The sequence below is a fragment of the Vicugna pacos genome, chromosome 33 (genome assembly GCF_048564905.1).
Source record: "Vicugna pacos chromosome 33, VicPac4, whole genome shotgun sequence".
NCBI lineage: Eukaryota > Metazoa > Chordata > Mammalia > Artiodactyla > Camelidae > Vicugna > Vicugna pacos.
This window is the reverse complement of record NC_133019.1, coordinates 232,638-255,490: the sequence shown is the minus strand read 5'-3', so window position 1 is coordinate 255,490 and position 22,853 is coordinate 232,638. Positions and strand designations below refer to the sequence as shown.

General features: G+C 48.0%; 1 protein-coding gene across 14 annotated transcripts in view; it reads left to right on the top strand.

The window, feature by feature from the left end:
• The first annotated feature begins 3,139 nt into the window (after window positions 1-3,139).
• The window catches only part of LOC102536196 (beta-galactosidase-1-like protein 2), a 33,515-nt gene continuing 13,801 nt past the window's right edge, over window positions 3,140-22,853 (top strand). For 4 of the 14 annotated variants that reach the window (XR_012066679.1, XR_012066682.1, XR_012066681.1 and 1 more), the window contains exons 1-9: window positions 3,140-3,355; window positions 4,628-4,720; window positions 4,863-5,060; window positions 13,004-13,072; window positions 14,452-14,547; window positions 15,774-15,882; window positions 18,625-18,717; window positions 19,764-19,845; window positions 20,723-20,787. Coding sequence is in view for 9 of the 14 variants with exons in the window: in XM_072954012.1 (XP_072810113.1) it covers window positions 3,198-3,355; window positions 4,628-4,720; window positions 4,863-5,060; window positions 13,004-13,072; window positions 14,452-14,547; window positions 15,774-15,882; window positions 18,625-18,717; window positions 19,764-19,845; window positions 20,723-20,787 (963 nt within the window). In the remaining 5 variants the exon portion in view is untranslated. Of the gene's footprint in view, window positions 3,356-3,412; window positions 3,679-3,702; window positions 3,825-4,627; window positions 4,721-4,862; window positions 5,061-13,003; window positions 13,073-14,451; window positions 14,548-15,773; window positions 15,883-18,624; window positions 18,718-19,763; window positions 19,846-20,722; window positions 20,788-22,853 lie in introns of those variants that run through there. The other 10 variants (XR_012066677.1, XR_012066678.1, XM_072954013.1 and 7 more) reach the window with 8 other exon arrangements.

Genomic DNA, 22,853 nt, shown 5'->3' with positions numbered 1-22,853 from the left:
CTTAAATCAATGTCCAGGGTTGACATTAATAAGCACATTGTCTGCAGCTGAGCCTCACGGTGACCTGTGCCAACCTTGCTTACACAAAACTTGACTGTTGGAAACCTCGACTCTTCTCCCATTTGACAATTGACGGTACCGGATACGTCAGACTCGCTGAATACTTACCTGTCTTCCGGACTTTGAAAGGATGTATCTTCATAGCATAATGTGGTCATAATGCTAATATAAAATAATAATAGTGTGTATAATGTAATTAGTAATACTAATGTAAATGCTAATATGACAGTACAGATTATTATTAATAATGTTACTATAAACATACATGTTAGGAGAGAGGTGTTACAAAATGTGAATAACACAACCACATGAGCTAGACCTGGTGGGCATCTGTAGACCCATCAAATAGAGAATGTAAATACCTTTAAAATATGCACAAAGATTGATCACATTTGACAAAAGTTTATTTTTCAAAAATTGTACATGGAAAAGTTATCACTCAATAAAAGGTCAAAATCCAATGAAAAATTAGTGCTAGTCACAGTCAGGGAATTAACAAAATATGAGACATATATTCAATGAATTTACAAAATCTTGTTCAATCTCACTAAAATTTCCATAAAATTCTGTTTATTGCAAGACATTCTAGATTCCAGTATGTCACATGGGCAATTTTCCTTAATCCCGTACAGTGTCATGGCAATATGTTAAGAATTGTCAAAACATGCTTATAACCTCTTCACCAATAATTCCACTTTTACAAAATAAAACACTGATTATATAATAGTAATCTTGGGAGAAGTTTTAACCATTCTCAAATGTCAACATCATAGAAATCACATTCACGGACTCTGCCCATAGTGCAGGAGCATTAGCAACTTGGAGAAAACACACACACAGACATACGTGCATACTTAGAAATAATTCATGCATCAAGGGACCAAGACCAGGCAGAAAGACTAGAAGAAAACATAGGCACCATGGAGTTATTTACAGAATTACTAGCATAAAAACACATTTAGATCTTAAATGATAAGACCAGAATAAGACCTAGAATCAATGGCAAGTGGGTAATTAATACATCCATGCAAGTTTTGCAGGAACACATACAACAAAGGCTAGAAAACCGTCATCCTTTGGAATCTGGAGGGATTGGTTCCAGGGCTTTGTGAGACACCAAAATCCACAAACGGTCAAGCCCCTTGCAGTCAGCCCTCCACAGTCCCAGATCTGGGACTCAGAAACAGATGGCCAATTGTACAAAAAACACATTGGCATGACTGACCATGGAAAGTGGAGGAAAATTAAAGTGGGGAACAGGGACACTGAAAGTCATCTAATAAAAGTAAAAGGAAAATACAAGTTACAAATAATAAATATTTAAAGATAGCTGATTTTCTGGTTTAGTCTTTAAAGATTTTTTTAAGCTCTCAGAAGTTTTAAAATAAAATTATTTGTAATTACGGTGTTCAGTGTGTTTGCCAATGTAAGTGATATTACCCTTCACCTATGTCATGTCTAGATCCAGAAATATACAAATCTCAGAGTGATGTGAACTGTTTCACATTATAAAACACGCATGTTGTTAAGCCTCCCACGGAACACGAGTGGGCCTGAGCAGGAGTGAATAAACGAGTGCTCCCGGCTATGGGAAACGGTGACTTCATCCTGCCAGCATCTCTTCCGGTCCCGATACCTGGGCAGGAGGGCTGAAAGAGGGGCTTGCCTTCTTCCTTCACCCAAGCACTTCTGCCTTCATGCGCTTCTGCACATTGAAGCATTACCTGTCTCCAACCTTGGCAACAGCCCACCTACAGCCCCCAGGACACTTAGATACAGTCACCTTCTGCGCTGAAGACAAACGGGCAAACGGTGTGCAGTGTTTCCATGGAGACTGAAAGTGTCAGCCGAGAGTGAGTGCTTCGGGTTTGGAGGTTACCGGCTATGGTTACCAGCACCGAGGACTGGATCTTGAGAGACAAAGCATCCAAATACGCCTTGATAATGCAGGTTTGTTAGCGCACACTTCATAGGGTTTACATGAGCATTGTATTCATGTGTGTGTAGTGTAGGGACATGTGAGCGTTGCCCAAAGCAGGGAACCCCACTGCTGGGTCTAAGTAACTCTGATTTTGTGACCTTACCCAGTTCACTCACCAGCTCAGGGCAGACCGGTTTGTTACCTGAGTGAAGTACGAGTGCATGAGGTGAAGGAAATAACCATTTCTGATGAGGAAGAAAGTATGCTTTTGAATATATGAACAGAATGAGTGAAACAAAATGACAGACTGGAAGCCTGGGACGTCAAAGACTGAGGCAGAGCAGGCTTGGGAGATGTGGTGGAAAGAACGACTGTGGTCAGAACGCAGAACTTCTGGATCCTGTATCTTGGAGATGAAGCACTTCTGATGGCGAGTAGGTGAGGCAGGTTTGTGGATGGAGCAGTGTGAGAAGCCTGGTATTTAAAAGGGTTGTTGTCAGTGTCCTGAGCACAGTGTCTGTGAGCAGAAAGAGAGGCCTGGATCCCTGCGGAGACAAAGAAATGAACTTCAGTAAAGTAGGTAGAAAGGAGAGGGCACCAGTGAGAGTGGAAACACGGCCCCTGCAAACTGCAGATACAGTGAGTTAGGGAGAGAAGTTGTCGGGAGAGTGTCCGAAGCAGTAAGTCAGCTGTGAGTCAGGAGAACCGCAGAAAAGGCCAGATTCCACTAGTGGAGTAGGTCCTGAAAGTTTTTCCCTCTGGTGTCCGGAGTAGCAGCGCGGAGAGTGGAAGTGGGTTTAAAAAGCAAGAAGGAGGGGGGAGAGCACAGCTCAGTGCTGTGCTGGAGGTCCTGGGTTCAATCCCCAGTGCCTCTATTTCTCCATTAAGAATAAAAACCTAATTACCTCCTCCCCTCCAAATTAAATTAAATTAAATTAAATTAAATTAAATTAAATTAAATTAAATAATTATAAATAAAAAGCAAGGAGGAAAGAGACAAGTGCGGTGGTACAAGAAAAGCGGAGGAAGGGGAAGTCTGGCAAGCCTCCTGGACGCCAGTCAAACCTTCAGCTGTTTGGTGGGAGGCGCCAAGCAATGAACTATCCCCAAAGACACAGCCTCATCCACGCCGTGGGGGGCGCAGGCGCTGCTGCTGCCACCGGAGGAGGTTAACCTGGGGTCGCACGGAACGGGCTGGCCGTTCCTTCTCGTGCAGATGCAGAGAACTTTGCTCTGCAGAGTCGGGCGATCCTTGGAGCCTGGTCTGGGGGGCGCACCGACCCAGCGTGGGGAACTCCGGGCCGCTGGCTGCGCCCCCGCGGGGAGGCGGGGAGGCGTGGAGGCGGGCCGCCGGACACTGGCGCGGCTGCGCAGGTGAGGCGGGCCTGCCCCCCCCGCGCCGCGCCCGCCCTCCGCCCCCCGCCCCCGCGGCCTCGCTCCCAGAAAGGGCGCCCCGCCGAGCCCACCGCGGCGCCTCAGCTCCCAACGCGGCGCCAGGCGTGCGGGCTCCGGGGCAAAGCCGGCGCGCGGGTTCCGCGGGTCTGGAGGGAGCGAGCATCTGCACTTGGACGAGGTTCGCCCGCACGGGTCAGGACGCACCTCGGGGGCCGCGGCTCCGGGCCGGGTCGTTAGCAGCTTCAGGATCGGTCCGGGAGGGAGGAGCCCGGGCTCGCGAGGCGCACCCGCTGGACCCCTAGGTCCGGGGAAGGACCTTCCCGATGTCAGCGCTTCGCGCAGGGACGTGGCGACCGCGCAGAGGGAGGGAGGAGTCCAGGCCTGTCGGGGCCAGGGGTCCCTGCGGCCCAGAGCCCGCCGAGGGGGTCGGGGAGCGGCCCCGCGGCGGGTAGGGCCTTAGGGGTCCCGGGGAGGGGGGTCCCTGTCGCTCCGCGCTCCGGGTGCCAGGCGGGCCGGGCGGATGCAGACGTGGGGGGGAGGTCTGCGGAGGCGGCCTGCCCAGGGCTGGGGGAGCAAGCCTGGGGCGGGGGTTCGTCCACCTGGTGAGCCTGGGGCCAGGCTCTCCCCCTCCGCCGACCTCCCCGCCCGTGGTCCACCCTGAGGCCCGGCGCCCCGGCGCCCCGTCCCCGGTTGCCCGCGGGGCCTCGGTCGGCCCGCACCCTGCGCTCCACTCCGCAGCGCGAGGGAAAGCGTGGGCCGCATGGACGGTGAGAAGTGGAGCGGTGGGGCCTTCAGAGCAGGGAAGTGGGAGACTGGGCTGGAGGTAAAAACGAGGCCCTGCAGGAGAGACCTCCACGTTGCAGGCAGTGTTCTCTCTGCTGAAGACCAGTCGTGAGAGGCTGTTCCTCAGCCTTGGACCATCTCTGGCGAATCTCCCAGAGATTATTCTGTGTTTATATACCTTCCGTGGAGGCTCGGTCCTCTCTCACTAGGTAGCCGGTGTCCAAAAACCCCGTGCTTCAGCAGAGACTGTCCATGCAGCTGTCCCGCTCCGGGCAGCAGACAGGGCCTCGGGGTGCGCCTGTCAGAGTCCAGGCGCCGCAGAAGCCAAAGACGGCTGCGCAGAATTCTGCCTTCCGGGGGGGCCCCCTCTGTCCTCCCCACCATCCTCCAAGGCCCAGGCCTGGCTCAGGCCCCCCCGCCTTACCTGCCTGGGGGGAGCCTGACCTTTGTTCTGTCCTGTTCGTTTAGCATGCAGACCCTCTTGGTGAGACTCGTGGTCCTCCTGGGCCTGACGTCAAGGCTACTGGAAACGTCTGCGCTGACCGGAGCCCCCTGGGGCAGGTGCGTTTGGAGGGAAGGGTTGGGAAGTTTCTGCCTGGGCTGGAACTGTGCCCGGGGCCCTGAAGGAGAGGCCTTCCGAGTTGCCCATCCTGTGAGTCTCGGGGTCGCCTCTGGAGGATGTCATGTGTCTCTGTCCTTGCAGGGCCTCCAGGGTTTTCCTCAGTCCCTCGCAGGTGAAGGACCGACGCTTGGGCCTGAAAGTTAAGGACTCAAACTTCACACTTGGTGGCTTTCCTTCCCTCATCTTAGCGGGAACCATCCACTACTTCCGGGTGCCCAAGGAGTACTGGAGGGACCGCCTGCTGAAGCTGAGGGCCTGCGGCTTCAACACCGTCACCACGTGAGTGCCATCAGTGGTGACTTCAGGAACATGTGCCCGTCAGTCCAGTCTGAGCCGTGACCCTCTGGATACCTTCTTCACTGTTTTGAGGATGACTCAGTCCCCACTTGGCCCCCAGAGTCTCCTGTGGGCAGAGCCTCCCCACTTGCTCTGAAGGGCCTCTGTCTGAGCTGGTCACTCTGGCCTGCATGCAGGAGTCTCACATCAGAGGCAGTGGCAACTGCAGGCGTCCCTGCCAGTGGTCCCCACAGCCTGAGGGTTCTGGGCCCAGAGGCCCTGCCCGAGTCGTAGGCCCCATCGTGGGTTTCAGGTTGAGAGGCTGTTCCGGAAAGCTCTGTCTTTGAAGATGAGTTTCACTGAGAACAGGCCTGGCAAACACTGTGAGCATCCTCATTCCAGAAGCTGAGAATTAACAAAAATAAGAGATTTCTTGACTTCAAAAATAAGCTGAGAAAGTGCTAACCCATTATTTTCAGTTTTAGTTGTCCTTTTTTTCAGTGATTTGATTTTTAAAATACAGATCTTAGACGGAAAATATCTGGAATTTAATCTGGTGGATGATGGGGGTGATGTTTTGAAGCACTTCTGCCCAAAGTGTCCTGAAGCCATTTACACGTCACATCATTTTCCTTTTTTGTTTTCTCGTTATCTTGTTGGTTTTGTAAAGCAGTGATTCAGACATTGAAATTTCATGAACGTTTATATTCGATACAGATCCTGAATCACTATGCCGTGCACCTGAAACTAATAAAACACCAGATTCAGCTATACTTTGGTAAAAAAACCACAAACTGTTAAAAATGGAAAACGTTTATGGTTCAAATGGGCCTACCAAGATTTATTTGTTTTTCATGTACTTGCTTAGAAACGTAAAAATGATTACTGTTATTTCATAAACTGTAAGATGCTCTAGGTCATCCAGAGTGGAGGAAGAGTGTCATCTCAGAGTAAAGGCAGCACTGAGTGTTTAACATTGTAAACAGGCTGCATTCTCTTCTTTTTTTAATTCCTAGCAACCAGCTGGCCAGAGGGGACTTTTGAAAGGTTGGGGTCCAGCCCAAGGCACTTGAGGGGGTCAGGAGAGAGCAGGCATGAATTCTGGATCGATTGTTGCTTCTGATGCAGGATTAGAGGAAGCAGCGATTGGCTCGGGGTGGGGCGCTGGTGTGAGGTCAGGGCGGCCTGGCGCCGGCTCTCCCTGGGGATGGATGGGTCTGGTGCCTGTGGGCAGGTACTGGGGTTGGTGCTGCCCTTTGGCTGTTGTGCGTGGAGCTGCGGTCACCACTGGTGCGCAGATAGCTATTCGAGTTCCTGCTTTTGGCTCTTATTGTGTGTACACCCAGAAGTGAAACTGCCAGATTAAATTGTACTTCTGTTTAATTTTTTGAAGAACCCTTATAATGCTTCCATGGGAGCTGCACTATTTTCCCTCCCACCAGCAACGCAGAAGCCTTCCGGTTTCCCCACATCCTTGCCAACACTTGTTTCGTTTCGTTTTTTCCAGTAACCATCCTAACAATGTCAAGTGGTATCTCATTGTGTTCTGGATTTGCCTTTCCCTAGTGATCAGCGGTGCTGAGCATTTTTTCTTGTTTATTAGCCATCTGCTTGTCTTTTTTCTAGAAATGCTCATTTCTAGATGCTCATTTCAAGTTCTTTGCTCATTTCTGAATCGGGTAGTTTGTTTGTTTTTTTTTTAAAATACTGAGTTGTAGGAATTTTTAAGCATATTCTGGATGTTTGTCCTTTATCAGACATGTGACTGCAAGTAATTTCTTCTATCCTGTTACATTCTATTGACAGTGGCCTTTTTTTTAATTTTTCATTTTTATTAGGTAGAATTGTTACAATTTGACTGCACATGTACAATGTATTGCATGTAAATACATGTATACAATATACTGCACGCATTTTTAAAATTCACATATATGTACTGTTCGTTGTTTCTGAGAATGTTCAGAGCTTTCGCTGTTTAAACTTACATAGTTATCAAAGAAATAAAGCCAACCACAAAATAAGAATTAATTCAGAAAGACACATACACCCCGCTATTATCAGCAACACTTTTTTATAATTGCCAAGATGTGGAAGCATCATAAATGCACATCAACAGATGAATGGATAAAGAAGATGCAGCATACATGTGTGATGGAACACAGCTCACCCATAAGGAAGAAGGATATTTTGTCATTTGTGGCCTTTTGTTCACTTTTTTTTCCCTTTTCACTTCAAAAACCAGAATTTTATAACCAGCATAAACATTTCCATTGCATCGAAAACAACAAAATACCTAGAAATAAACCTAACCAAGGAGGTTACCTATACTCTAAAAACTGTAAAACATTGATGAAGGAAACTGAAGATGATACAAAGAAATGGAAAGATATCTTGTGCTCTTGGATTATCCAAATGGCCACAGTACCCAAAGTAATCTACAGATCCAGTGCAACCCCTGTCAAAATAAGACATTCTTCACAAAACTAGGACAAATACTTCCAAAATTTATTTGGACCCATGAAAGACCCCGAATTGCCAAAGCAATCTTTTGTAGGTCTTTTTCTCTCTCTTTTTTTTTTTCTCTCTCTTCTTGTGGTTTGATGACTAGAGAAGTTCCTTTAACATTTGTTGTAAAGCCGGTTTGGTGGTGCTGAATTCCTTTAGCTTTTGATTATCTGTGAAGCTTTTGATTTCGCCCTCAAGTCTGAACAAGAGCCTCGCTGGACAGAGAGTGTTCTTGGTTGTAGGTTTTCCCCCTTCATCACATTAAATATATCGCGCTGCTCCCTTCTGTCCTGCTGAGTTTCTGCGGGAAAATCAGCTGATAACCTTATGGGTGTTCCCTTGTATGTTACTTGTTGCTTTTCTCTTGCTACAGTGGCCTCTGATTTACAAAAAGTTTTTAATTTCTGTGAAGTCCAGTCTGTCTCTTTTTCCTCTTGTTGCCTGTGCCTTTGTTGTCACATCCAGAAAGTTACTGCCAAATCCAGCGCCATGCAGCTTCACTCAGTGTTCTCTTCTAAGAGTTTTATTGTGTCAGTTCCTGGGATGTGAGCTTCACGAGGGCAGGACTTTTCTTGTTTGTGTTGTTGATGGTAATAATAGCACATGTAGCTCATAGTAAGTGCTCAGAAAAGTTCCTGAAGCACTTCTGTATGTTTCTACATTTTTTTCTGTCTTCATGTTAACTTTATAAGATGGATTTGCTTTGATTTTACACGGGTCCACAGCATGGAATCTTGGAATATGATTCCTACAACTGAGAGAATAATTGAAAGTGTCACTTGTGGTGGCGAGGTTGGTATGGGGGTTTGTGTGTGCAGGGTTATTGCAGTTTTTTCCCACATTTTCTAATTTAATCAGATTTTCTAGCGACACTTCGGTACAGAAAGGACTTGATGCAGTCTCCTTCTGCCTTGGACACTGAAAGGCACATAGAGGTGGTGGCTCAGACCCCTCTGGGCTGGGTGGGGCAGAGGGTGGACAGAGGTGTGGTTTGGGACAGGGGGCAGAGTGGGGATGGGTTCAGGTTCTTGTTCAGATGTCGCTGGTGCTGGGTGGACGCTGGGTGCTGCAGTGGGGTCCACACCTGTCCGACCTGCTCGCTGCTCTGGGGCCACAACTGGACCTCCTCTGGGCCTCTCCACGGAGTCGCTGGCGTGGATGTGTAGGCCGAGGTTGTGCAGTGGGGCTGGGGCAGCCTCAGCCAGGTGGTGTGGACCACCTCGGGGTTTCCTCCACTGTGACTGGGGCGGGGCCGGTGGGCCTGTGGCTGATGAGATCTGGGCAGAGGGGCTCCCTGCAGGTCTTGGGTCGAGGTGAGTGCCCAGCAAGGTCGCCCGCTGGTGCTTAAAGCCCTTCTTCTCAAAGTGCTGGACCCCATCCCTGACTGGTCTCCCCTGTGCTCCGTCTGGCTTCCCTGCGACCAGAGACCCTGAGGTCCAAGAGGCCCCCCCAACAGGGTACCGGCAGGCAGACTGGGCTGGTGGTCCGCACAGCTGCCTCGCAGAGCGTTGCCCCTGGAGGCTGCCACTGGTTGAGTACTGCGAGAGGCCCCCGGCGTGGAGGGAGCCCTGGGTGTATCTTAAGCGTGCAGCATGATTCGACCTGTGTGTACACTGTGAACAGATGCCTCCCCGCCCAGTTCTTCAGCACATCCGTCACCTCACACCTTGGCCTGTCTGCGCTTGTTTGTTTCGGTGAGAAGCGCTTCAGTTCTGCTTCCTTAGCAAAGTTCACTTGTGCAGCATCGTGTCAGCAGCCCCACGGTGGACACTGGACCCTCAGGTCTCCTTCATTTTGAACTGGAAGTTTGTACCCTTCTGCAGATTTCTCCTGTTTCCTCCACTCCTCAGACCCTCACAGCCACCATGCATTCTGTTTCTAGGAGTTCAGTTACTTTGTTTTTAAGAGTCCACATGCAAGTGATATTGTACGGTTCTTGTCTTTCACTGTCGGTCTTAGTTCATTTAGCAGGGTGCCCTCCATGTTCGTCGATGTTGTAGCAAATGACAGGGTTTCATTCTGTTTTAAAACCTGAATAATACTCCATTGTGCATGTGAGTGTGTGAGTGTGTGTGTGTGTATGTAAGTATTATATATATGTATACATGTTGTTTCCATACCTGGATTATTGTGAATGAAGCTGCTCTGATCTCTGAACGTGGGCGTACAGCTACTTCTCTGAGATAAGAGTATCATTTCCTTTGGATGCATACTCAGAAATAAGATTGCTGGGTTGTACAGTCTTAAATTTTTGCGGAGCCTCCATACAGTTTTCCACAGTGGCTGCACCGATTCACAGTCCCACCGTGGTGTGCAGGGCTCGCTTCTCTCCGCGTCCGCGCCAACACTTGTTATCTTCTCTCTTTTTGATGATGGGCATCCCGGCAGGTGTGAGGTGGCACCGCGCTGTGGTCTGATTTGCATTTCCCTGATAACTAGGACTGGTAAGCTCCTTTTCAGGGACGTGTTTGAGATTTGTGTATCTTCTTTGGAAAAATGCCTATTCTGGTCATTTGCCCATTTTTAATTTGGGTTATTGGGTTTTTTTGTTTGTTATTGTTTTGTTTTGCTTTGTTTTTTGCCGTTAAGTTGTATGAGTTCCTTCTGTACTTTGGATATTAACCCCCATCAGATTTGAAAATTTTATTAGATTTGATGGTTTGCCAGTATTTTCTGCCATGTCGTAGGTTGCCTTTCCTTTTTTGGTGGTTTCCTTTGCTGTGCAGAAGCTTTTTGGTCTGATATAGTTCCCCTTGTTTATTTCACTCTTGTTGTCTTTGCTTTAGGCATCAAATGCCAAAGCTGATGTCAAGGAGCTTACCCCCCATTTTTCTAGGACTTCTGTGGTTTTGTGTGTTATGTTTAATCTGTGTGGAGCTGGTTCTGTGTGTGGCGTAGGACGGCCCAGTCTATTGCTGGGCGTGTGGCTGCCCAGTTTTCTCCACATTATTATTGGTGAGAGCGTCCCTTTCCCTTGGTGTATTTTTGGCTCTCTTGCCATAAAGTAACAGACCGTATGTGCCTGTGGTTGCTTCTGGGCTCGCTGTGCTGTTCCGTTGATCCACGTGTCTGTTTCTGGCTCTCTCGTTCTGGTCACTACAGCTTTGTAGTGCGGTTTAGAATCAGCAAGTGTTATACTTCCAGCTTTGTTTTTTCCCTCAAGATTTCTCTGACTGTTTGGGCTCTTCTGTGGTTCCATACAAATTTTAAGGTCTTTAAAAAAATTCGTGAGCAGTGTCATTGGAATTTTGATAGAGGCTACATTGAATCTGTAGATTTCTTTGGGTAGTATGGATATTTTTAATTCTTCACCAGTTGTACAGTTTGGATATCTTCCCTTTTGTTTGTGCTGTTTTATCTCCACGTATTTGTGAATTTTCCAGTTTTCTTCTTATTACTAATTTCTAGTTTCACATCATCGTGGTCAGAAAAGATGCTTGATATGGTTTCAGTCTTCTTAAATTTATTAAGACTTGTTTTGAGGCCTAACATATGATCTGTTGGAGAATATTCATTGTCTGCTTGAGAAAAATGTGTATTCTGCTGCTGTTTGATGAAATGTCGTGTAGACGTCTGGTAAGTTCCTCCGGCCTAACGTGCAGTTCAAGTCCAGTTTTCCTTGCTGGTTTTCTGTCTGGGTGATGTATCCAGTGAAAGTGGGGGACTGAATTAAGTACTTTCTAAGGATCCTGGATTCGTTCCCAAAATTCTTACAGAAAAGTCCATGCCTAAAGCCCTAAGTTCCTGGCTTGTTCTCTTCTCCAGGAAGGTGAAGCTGTCGCTGCAGAACCTTGCGCTTGTATGCATCCACTGCCCTCTGCCTTTCCTTTGTGCTTTGTGCTACAGAATTCGTGCTAACATTTTTTCTGCTTTGAACATCTAATTGTATTTGAGAGAAATTTAAGATGATAAAAATCTCTTTTTAAAGTTACTCACGTATTTACCATTTTTGATGCTTTCATTCTTGGGTGCAGATGACTTTTTCTGCTTGGTGTCACTTCCTTCTGCTGAAGAACTTCCTTTAACATTTCTTCCAGTGGAGGTCGCTTGATCGTGGTTTCCTTAGATCTTGTTTTTTTGAAAAGTACATTTCTTTCATCTTCAGTTTTTAAGGATAATTTCACTGGGTATAGAATTTTAGATTGGTAGTTTTCTTGTTTGTTTCTGTGTTTTAATTTCAGTACCTTAAAAATGTCTTTTCGTCATCTTCCGACATACACATCACCTGATGGCAAATCTGCTGTACTTCTTATCTTGTTTTATTCTTCATATAATGTGTTGCTTTTCCCTCTCTGGTTGCTTTTAAGATTTTCTTTTTCAATTTCATTTCATTCTTTTTCAGTGATTTGATTCTGATGTGCTGTGATGCAGATTTTTTTTCTACTTGTGGTTCACTGAGATTCTTCAATCTGTAGGTTTATAGTTTTCATCAATTTACCAAAATTTGGTAAAATTTCATCCCTGTTTCTTCTAATATTTTTGTCTCCCGCTTTTTCCAGGACTCATGTACATGCTAGACTCTTGACGAGATCCCACGTGTTACTGGTGCTTTGTTCATTTTTAGCCTCCCCCCCCCCCCGTGTTCTAGTTTGATAGTTTCTTTTGTTCTTTCCTAAAGCTTACTGACGTTTTATTGCTGTTTCTGTTTTGCTGTTGGAATCAGTGGTACATGTTTTATTTCTTGCTGTTAACAGTATCCAGAGTATTTTTTATTTCAGACAGTATCTTTTTTAAAATTTAGAAGTTCATTCTGGGTCTTTTTTGTATCTTTCCTTTTCCTCACCATGATCACGCCTTTCTTTACTTACTAAAGTTGCTGTGTGTGTATGTTGTACCTTTTTAACATTTTTCTACCAGTTTCAAACTGTGTGTCATTTCTGGGATTATTTCTATTGCTTGATTTTTTTCCTGGTTGTGCGTCGTATTTTCCTAACTGTTTTGCATAGTTGCCTAGTAAGCCTTTGTAATGGATCCTGGGTATTATGAATCTTACATTGTGAATCACTGCATTTCACTCCATTTATTTAAATAATATTGTATAATCCAGTTCTATAAACTTTTCAGATCTTCCTGGTTTCTATGTTATGGTTAATGGTTTCCCTTTTTTGCCATTTATAGATGTGGATTTAAATTTTTTATGTTTTTTTGAGCATTAAAAAAAAAACTGCAGCTGTTCCCCAGCAGACATGACAAACACATCTATTTTACCTGAAGTCCGGAATCATGGACAAATATTGGCTGCTTGGATCTTTGTTGGGCATTTGAGGGAAGAAATTTTGAAGCTGCTGCATAGTGCATATGCACATAGAGATTTGGCTGTTGGGATGTTCAGTCTCTTTCTTGGTAGAGGCAGCCCAGGCGCCGTGTTAAAACTGAGGAGTCAATATGGAATCAGAGCAAGTGGGTGAGAAGTTTCTATAGTTTTCTTTTTGCCGTTTCAGGCATGTTCCTTGGAATCTTCATGAGCCAAGAAGAGGCCAGTTTCAGTTTACTGGAAACCTGGATTTGGCGTAAGTTTCACGTTTAGGGTCCCTGTTTCTGTGGCTCAGAGGCAGGGTTTGACTCTGTGGGATCAGCTGAAACAAGGGGCGCCTGTTTTCTGCTTTGAGAACCACCAGGAAGCTCTGACAGTCTGGTTCCTCAGCTGCAGCCTCTTGAGCAGTGATTCTTTTATCGGCAGTGGAGCCTGGACCTTCATGTCTGGGGTGCATTTTGCTCACCATGTGGCTTAGAAAGTGTACATCCAGAGCGCCACAGGTTTAATCTGCCATGGGGGATCGGCTGTCTCACTTATGAGAAGAGATCTCTGAGCTGTAGTTTGCAGGATTTCTGAAACATGGTACAGGAGAGCAGGTGTTTATTCGAAAATATGTACTGTCCATGTGCTGTGGTTCAGAGCTGTCTTTGGTGCTAGAGATGCACAGATAACACACTGTGTTGTCAGGAGTAAGGGTTCTCTGTAGAGAAGGCGGTAGATGACACAAAGTAGGGGGCAGCCCAGGGCAGGTGACAGTGAAGTTGTAGTGAAATAAATCCAAAGTTGATGAGGAGTTTATTAGAGGAGGCTGAATGTTACTTCAGAAACAGGGTCCAGCAAGGGCACAGTCAGAGACGTGAAAGAACGGTTGATGTTTATTAAGCAGCGTTAGCTGCTGCAACAAGTAAGCCTGACGGCCCCTTTAACTCTTCCTTGGGCCAAAAATGTGACCTCGGAAGCTCTGACTCCTTAAGCTTTTGGTTTCTTCTCTATAAAATGGAGATGGTGTTAGTACCCATCTCATAGAATCGCCAAGTAAAAGAATAAACTCACAGAACTGAGCTGGGGCAGGGTGAAAATTAGCTCCTGGTTTTGTTGTTGGTGCTGAGAGACTGGACAGGCACTGGAGAGGCGTCAGGGAAGGTAAGAAGGAAGGAGGGAGCTGCTGTAACAACTCCAGTGGAGATGAGGAGTTCTCTAAGCAGGAGGGTAACGGTCGGAATTAGAAGACATCTCGTGCCCAGAAGTATCAAGTAGGAGGAATAAACACAATCTGGTGACAGACTGAAGGTGGGGATGAGGAGGAAAGAAGAGGCCGGAGGACTTCTTGTGCGGCGGTGCCAGTCAGTCGGGGGAGGAGACGTGGGGAGCAGGTCAGGAGGGAAGGCTGGCGTCCGGTCCAGGGTCCCTGTGCTTTCCCGTCGGTGTCCTGCTCTCTGGTCCGTGACTGAGCCCCTTTCTTGCCGAGTGCAGGGCTCCCTGCCCCCCGGGTCCCGTCTCCTGCAAGGACTTCTGGGGGCCAGGCTGGGAGTCCCACCTTCTACCCACGGGAGAGGACATCTTGGGGAGAGACAGCAGCGAGTCCAGCCTCAGCTCTCTATGTGAAATTGTCTTTATTGCTTCACTCCCCAGGGTTTTTATATCCATGGCGTTGGAGGTGGACCTGTGGGTCATCCTGTGTCCAGGCCCGTACATCGGGAGCGACTTGGACCTTGGCGGCCTGCCCAGGTAGGCTGTGCTCCGGGGCCCCTGGCCGTGACTGCACGTGGGCCCCAGGCACTCTCACAGGTGAATCAGAGCAAAGCGTTTTCCTTGCTTTTCTATGTGCCTTTTTAATCTGCACTTCCCCCTCATTTAATGATGCAGAAAATGAACCTTAAAATACTGGGAATTATATAGTATTTGTTTTTTATAAATCTCCATCTCATTTCTGCCATACAAATAAGGTAGAAAAAAAAAGCTATTGGCTACCACGTAAGCAGTATCTTTGTAAGTTCTCGGTTTGGGGACAGCAGTACACACAGTGATTATCTCTTTTAAAAGAGGATTTTCTTTCTTTCTTTTTTGTTTCTATCATTTTTTAAATTGTAGTAAAATACACACAATGTACAATTTACTATTTAAAAGTATGCAGTTTTGTGGCAATTAAATACATTGAAAATGCTCAGCGACCGTCACCACTGCCAAGTTCCAGACCTTCTTCATCACTCGAAGAGGAAGCCCTCAGCCCAGTCACCCCCACTCCTGCCCCCCAGGCCCCGGCAAGCACCCGTGTGCTTCCCATTTCTGTGGATCGGTCTGCTCTGTGTTCCATACACATGGGACCGTGCGTTATGTGACCTTTGTGCCTGGCTTCTTTCCCGTGACGTAATGTTTTCAGGGCTCGTCAATGCTGTAGCATGAACCAGTTCCTCATTTTTAACGGCCAAATTATATTCCAGTAAAGAACATTTAAAAAGAAACTTTAAAACAGCTTTATAAAAATCTCATTCTAGCCTAGGGTTTGGCAAACGTTTTTGGTAAAAGGCCAGATAGTAAGCATTTTCAGCTTTGGGGGACAGTCGCTGTTGCACTTACTCCGTCCCGCAGCTGCAGCAGGAACATGCTGTGGAGACTGCAGACAGACGGAGGGGCCGTGTGCCAATAAAACTTTATTCACAGGCACAGACAGCGGCTCTGCTTTGGCTGGTGGGCTGCAGCTTGACGACCCTCCCGGGTCGTTTCCTCACCTCACCACCTCCCGTGTGTGTGGAGGAGAGAGGTGGTGGGGAAGGTGCTGAGCTCTTGTAACCGAGCACAGACTGCGTTTCCTGAGGATGCGCTGACATCTCGCGATGTGCTCGCTGCTCCCGGGTGGCTGTGCGCATTTGGGCTGTGCTTGTAGCCCCAGGTGCATGAACGTTTCGTTTTGCTGTCTCCCACCCCCAGTCTGAGTCTTGCCTTTTCAACCCCAGCTGGTTACTCCGGGACCCTAAAATGAAGCTGAGGACAACGTACAAGGGCTTCACTAAAGCCGTGAATCACTATTTTGATGAGCTGATCCCCCGGATAGTGTCCCTCCAGGTAAAGCCCAGCCGTCTCTGTGGCCCAGGGAAGGCGTTGCCTGCCCCGATTTCCTAGGTGGGCCGCCTGCTCTCCACCACTCACAAGTCGGAAGCATGTGCAGCAGCTCATTCCAGCTCCTCATTCAAGAAGTGTCAGGCTGTTTTGCTCTGCTTTTGTGCCTTTCCTCATCTGCTGCCCGACCAGATGCCTTGTTCCTGGCAGTGCGCTTGGAACTGCACTCTGTCCATTTTCATTTCACCTTCTCCATTATTTCTTTGCTCTCCATCACCATAAACGGGAAGTTAATGATAGTCACCAAAATGCCTTAACTTAGGTGCTAATTTAACTTAGTTACATAGATGAGCTTAGGTCAGTGATCTGGTGGAAGCTGAGTTTTATCACGCCTCCCCGTGCATGGTGTTACGCATGCTCGCGCTTGAGTAGAAGTGGTGTGTCGCGGCAGCCCTTACGTGTGTGGGAAGTGCCTCAGGCACTGTATAGCCAGGTAGACAGTGAGCGGGGGAAGGAACAAACGTGTGGAGTCTGAGAGGTGTCGAGCAGCTCACTGGGTGATTACCACTGAGCATGTTTCATCGTCACTGTCATCATCTGAAGGGGCTTTGCATCCCATGAGCCACTCGGAGCAGAGCTGGTTCCTGACACTGTGAGTGTCCCAGAATTAATCAGACTCAAGGGAGCCGTTTAAACTACTCAGTCACTGAAGAGCAGAGTCAGTGTGCTGTTGGGAACAGGAGACAGTAGAGCTAGTCCTTTACGGAGAAGGGAGCCGTGCCTCCAGTATGGTAGCCATGGCCACGTGTGGCTGTTTAATTTACAATTAAAGCTAAATAAAATGAACAGTTTAGTCCCTCATTCACAACAGACACATTTCAGGTGCTCAACAGCCACACGTGGACGGTGGCTACCACACTGGACAGTGAGAACCCAGAACATCTTCATCATCACGGAAAGTTCTGTTGGACAGCATTGAACTGGAGCGCTCACTCCGCTCCAGATAAGACCTCCTTAGCCTTGGAACTCCCGGGAAGCTGGAGGAGAAATCAGAAGGTTGCGGGGTGAGCACAGAGCCAGGGCCTGAGGAAGCCGGGGGTCTGGACAGCATGAGCACAGCCTGCTGAGTCAGCACTTGCCACCAAGTACCCTCCTTCTAGAACTTCCGAGTGCGTTTATCACGTTCAGGGGCTCTTGCTTTAGATAATCCCAGGTACTGTCAACTTCTGGGTTTTCCTCTTTCCTTTTCTGTTCTCTGATCTGTCAGATTCCTCACTGTGTGGGTGGGAAGGGGGAAGAAAGAAGCAGGTTTTGGAAAGGGTTTTCAATGTTTGCCATCAGAGGATGAGATGTAAAGATTTGGACCGCTCTGTTAGGCCTTGTGACCTCTTCTCTCCCCTGTCAGGGTGCAGTGCAGCCAGTTACTCTTCGCTTGCTAAATACTTTCCCATTTCAGCTCTCTTCTCCCAGTTTCTCTGAGGTCATGATAATCACAGTGCTTGATGTGCAAGCACTTCAGTCACGCTTACACACAGTACTGGCTGTTAACCCAGATTCTTACTTTCGCTGTTGGCGTGGAGTTTCATTTTTAGGGGTCAACACTGGTTTTCTTAATTCTGCATGCTGAGAGGGACACCTCATGGTGGCTCATGTGTCTCCAAGGGCAGTTTGAGAGGTGCAGAAGTGGGCGTGGTGAAACCTGACTAGGACTTGGCAGGTGCAAGGTACGGAGAGAAGACGCGCCGGCCGGCCTGGCGAGAGCTACAGAGGCACGGCTGATTGCACGTGGTGACGTCAGCTGAAGGGAACTGGGAGGGAGGGACGGTGAGGAGATACCGGCAAGAGGGCTTGTTTGAGAGCTCAGACGGGGATGCGATCCAGCCCAGCGTTGGGACTGATGGGGAACCATGAGCAACCTCAACACTGAAGAGGTGGGTGGGGCACGAGGAGCTCACAAGGAGACTCAGGAGGGGTGGCCAGAGGGGCAGCACCGGGGGGATGTTCCAGAAGACAGCAGAGAGGCCTTCGAGAAGGAGGAGCGAGCCAAGGGCTTTGGCTGTTGCTGGAGAGGAGTTAAATTAGGGTTAAAATGTATGTTTAAGTTCAGCAACGAGGAGGTCAGTGTTCATAAAGCAGGCAGAAAGGAAGGAGTGGAAGTGGGACCAGAGGGAGACAGAGTCAGTGGGAGGATAAGAAGAGTGAGTGCAGAACTGTTTCACAGAGTTTGTCCCCGAAGGTGATGAGGACAAGAGGGTTAGTCACTGGAGTCAGTTTACATGATGGTGGGAAGGGCTCAGTAAAGAAGGAGATGAAGATACAGGAGACAGAGGGACACCCAAGGGGCAGAGTCCTGGCACAGCGGGAAGGAGATGAGCTCCTGTGCACAGGAGTGAGACAGCGCCTGGCGGGGAGGAGGGACGCCTTACTCACTTAAGTGGCACCAAAGTAGAAAGGCTGGAAGCGGAGGCTTGAAGCCTCTGCTGATGCGTTGAACCAGGGGTCACTACCGGGCACAAACTACTTAGGGGGCACCAGGAAAAGGACGCTACGGGCACTTAACCTCCTGGCGATGGTTGCTGGCTGTAGAGTGAGAGAAATGGGCGCAACTGTAGTGTACTTGGGGGCGAGTCTAGAAATACGTCGCTTTTTATGGCACTAGAAATACGTGTGTGCGACAACAGATTGAGAACATCCAGCCTTCCCCCTCTGGTCACATCACTCTCAGACTCTCATCTCCTTGACCCTCAGGTCCAAGAAGATGGCCCCATTATTGCTGTGCAGCTGGAGAATGAATATGGTTCGTATCATATGGATGAAAAATACATGCCGTATGTTAAACAGGTAAGTGCTCCTTTACTTTTCCTCCATGTTTACCTACTTCTTTTCTCACTTTGTCAGTTTGTGGCGCAAACATCCTGAGTACCTACAGATTGCATGGAACCGTGGGATATGGAGATGAATGGGGTCCAGTTTAGTTCTTCCATGCATTCACGCCCTAGAGAGGGGACTGGAAACTACCTGCGTGACTCTGATGTAAGGCAAAGAGAGATGTTAAAATATTTTCCCTTCTGTGGGTATCGCAGCTGTCTTTTGGTGGTTGTTTGTATAATACATACTCTTTTATCCTTTTACTCTGTTTTTCCATCCATATTTTTAAGATGCATACCTTGTAAGCAATATATAATTAGAAATTGTTTTTATTAATCCATTATGAAAATTCTTGTCTTTTAAATGAGATATTTGGTTCATTTAGATTTAATGTAATAATTGATATTTGCATTTAAATCCATATCTTGCTATTTTCACTCTTTTTCTCCGACCTGTCTATGGTGCTTTCTCTCTGGTTTTTCTTTTTTTGAGTTGACTGAGTATTTTTATTATTATGTTTTCTCCTCTACTAACTTACTACACACTTTTCACTTATTTTTTAGACTTGGCCATAGACACTATAGTATTCATCCTGAATCATTAATATCTGATAAAAGTTAGTATATTTGCCAATTCCAGGGCAAGGGAAACACCTGAGACAGTTCAGCTGCACCTTCCCCTCTTCTCCCTTCGGTGCTAGTGTTGTCATTTCTTTCCATGCTGTGTGTGTCTTAGACCCACATGGCATTATTCTTTTTATTATCGTATAGAGTCGCTTAGGTTTACCCACATAATGTATTTTGGTAGCTTTTCCCCTCTCTCTGCAGCTCTGAGTGTTGTCTCTATGAGCATTTTCCTCTTCCCGAAGAGCGCCTTTTCTGTTCTCCTTGTCCCAGGTGTACTGCTAACAAATTCTTGCAACTTTTGTTCAGCTGAAAATGAAAAGAGCTGTTGCTCTTCCCAGGGAGGCACCGTCCCCTGGGCCTTGGCCAGTCACTGACCTTCCGGCTTCTCCGCAGGCCCTGGTGACAAGAGGGGTCAAGACGCTGCTCATGACCGCGGATACTGGACAGGACCTGACGGGAGGCCGCGTCAAGAACGGTACTGTGCTGGGGCCGCCCACCTTCTCTGCCAGTTGGGTGTGAGGCAGAAGAGGGTTCCCGAAGCCTCGTCATCCCCTTTCCTGGGGATGGCCTGGCGGTGGGGCTTCCAGGCAAAGCTGACTCAGGAGCCAGTCTTCTCCCTGACACCCCCACCCCCCAGCCGTTGCCCCTGAGTGCTAGCCACCCGCTCCCTCCTCCTCGGTCCTGTCTTGGGCCGGGCTGGGACAGAGCAAGCCGTATGGTCAGGCCTGAGCTTGAAGGGGATGCGGAGGGAAGGTCCTGCCCTGGCCCAGCCCCAGGCACTCATCGCATGAATGAGACAGAGACTCAAAGCAGGGAAGAGACTCAAATTCAGTAGAGCAGCCGGGGAGGCAGGGTGAGTCCGCAGGAACCGGAAGGTCGTGTGCAGACGGAGCAGAGGACGTGCCTTTGGAATCTTTAACCCAGGCTGTTCTGTTGGCATTTTGTCCCCTGCTGGTCTCTCCCCAGGCTCGTTGGTGGCCTTCCACTGTGTGTGGGGTGAGACAGAAGTGTGTTCTGCACATGAAGCCGGGAGGCCTCTGGTCAGGGCTGGGCCTGACGCCCTCCTCTCCCCGGGCTCAGCTGCTTCACTTGGCTCCTGTTTATTCATCAGCACAAAGTGGTTTATTCCAACTGACTTTCTTGTTCCCTGGGTCACTCACCGTGAATGCCAGGTGAACAGGTGTTCTTGAAAGGCTCTGCGTGGCGCCCACGTGGGCACAGACGTGGGCCCCACCTTCGCTGGCCGTGGCTGCACGGTGTTACTGTGACCACCCGTGAGCAGGCCCATGGGTGGTGCTGGCGGAGGCCCGGATCCCCAGCCACTGGACACGCAGTCTCTCCTCCCCCCGCAGTGCTGGCCACCCTCCACCTGAGGAGCATAAACAAGGCCACGTACGAAACGCTCTCTTCCTTTCAGGTAAGGGCCGTTCAGAGAGGGAGGCATTTTAATTCTCGCTCGTGCTCAGACCTCTGAGCTCATGTGCTGGGGGAATTCTCAGTAGTGATTCGTTCAGTTAAAACTGAGATCTGTTGTGCACTTGAAATGCCTGCTATCAGTGGTTCTAGGTGCAGTTAAATCAAAGTCATGTGCCCATGATGCCTGGCCCCCAACCCCATAGAAAGACACAGATAAAGCACAGTGATGGGGCAGTGTCCGCGGGAGTCCTCCCAGCGGTCTGGGGCTGTGCCTGCACACGGTGTGGGAGCATTAGCATTACCTGAATGTAGGGGGAGAACAGAGCTTTCAGGCCCCCTAGTTTGTTTTTGCGTTTTTCTACCAAAGAGAATCCTGTCCAAACTGGGCAAGGTAGAGCCTACACAGTTAAGGGGAGCTAGGGCTGAACTAGATGGGAAATCAGACGTAGATGCTGCGGAAGAAAGGATCGATGGACTTGAAGACAGCACAGTGGGATTCATCCATCTGAAGAGAAAAGAGAAAAAGAGCGAAGACAGCTTACGGGGCTTGTGGACAGGCAATATGTGCGTTATAAGGGTTGCAGAAGGAGAAGAGAGAGAGAAGGGCAGAAAGCTCACTTACCAAAATAATGGCTGAAAACTCCCTACCCTGTGTAGAGAAGCAGACACCCACACCCAGGAGGCCCGGGGGTCCTAAGCAAGAGGAGCCCAAAGGAACCGGCAGCAGGACACGTGGTAATGGACGTGGCAGAACTTACATACAGGGAGATAATCGTAGGATCAGCAAGCGGAAGACAACTCGTTACACGCCAGGGGGCCCACAAAAGACTGTCAGCAGTTTTAAGCAGAAACCTTCAGTGATTTTCAGCAGAAGGCTGTGGGGTGCTATGTTCAAAGTGCTGAAAGGGAAAAAAAGCCCTGCCAGCCAAGGGTACTGTACCCGGCAAGGCTGTCATTCAGAATTGAGGGAAGGGTAAGTAGTTTTCCAGACAAACCAAAGCTAAAGGGGTTTAGCACCACTAGACCAGCCTTCGAGAAAGTGTTAACGTGAGTTCTTTAAGCTGAAGTGAAAGAATCCTAATCAGTAACAGGAAAACATATAAAAGTATAAAACCCACTGGTAAAAGTAAGTATATAGTCAAGTTCAGAATATTCTAATGTAGTGGTGGTGGGTCAGTCACTTACAACTCTAGTGTGGAGGTTAGAAGACAAAGCTATTAATAACAGCTATAAGCATAATAATTTGTTAGTTGATGCACAAGGTGAAAGATGTAAATTGTGATGTCAAAACACAGAATGCAGGGACGGGAGAAAAACGTAGAGCCTCAGAATGCATTTGAAGTTGTTACTAGTGAGATAACTGTTGTAAGTGTGGGATGTGTTATGTGAGCCTCACAGTAACCACGAAGCAAAACCCTGCTGTGGACACACAGAAGATGAAGAGAGAAGACTCCCAGCAAACCAGCATGGAAAGTCGTCAAATCTCTCTCTCTCTCACACACACACACACACACACAAGAGCCAGAGAGTCAGAGAGAAACAAAAGAATCATAGAACAATCAGAAAACAACAAAATGGCGACAGTAAGGTCACACTTATCCATAATGACTTTAAATGTAAATGCATTCAGTTCTTCAATCGAAACGCATAGAGTGGCTGAGTGGATTAAAAAAAATAAGACCCAACTGTATGTTTCCTAAAAGAGACTCATCTCTGCTCTAAGGACACGTATAGACTGAAACTGAACGGGTGGAAAAAGACGGACTCAAATGGAAGCCAAAAGAAGCAGGGGTAGCTGTACTCACAGCAGACCAAAGAGACTTTAAGATGTCTGTACCAAGAGTCACGGAAGGTCTTTACATGACCCAGATGCATGAAGCACATTTGCAGGCCTGAAGAGAGGCAGGCCGGAGCACAGTCCTAGCGGGGACGTCAGTGCCCCAGTTTCAGTCATGGACGGGTTATCCAGACACATGACAAATACGGAAACACTGGACTTGAATTATACGTTAGACCAGATGGACCTGATAGGCGTGACAGAAGTCCAGCCGACAGCAGCAGAAGGCA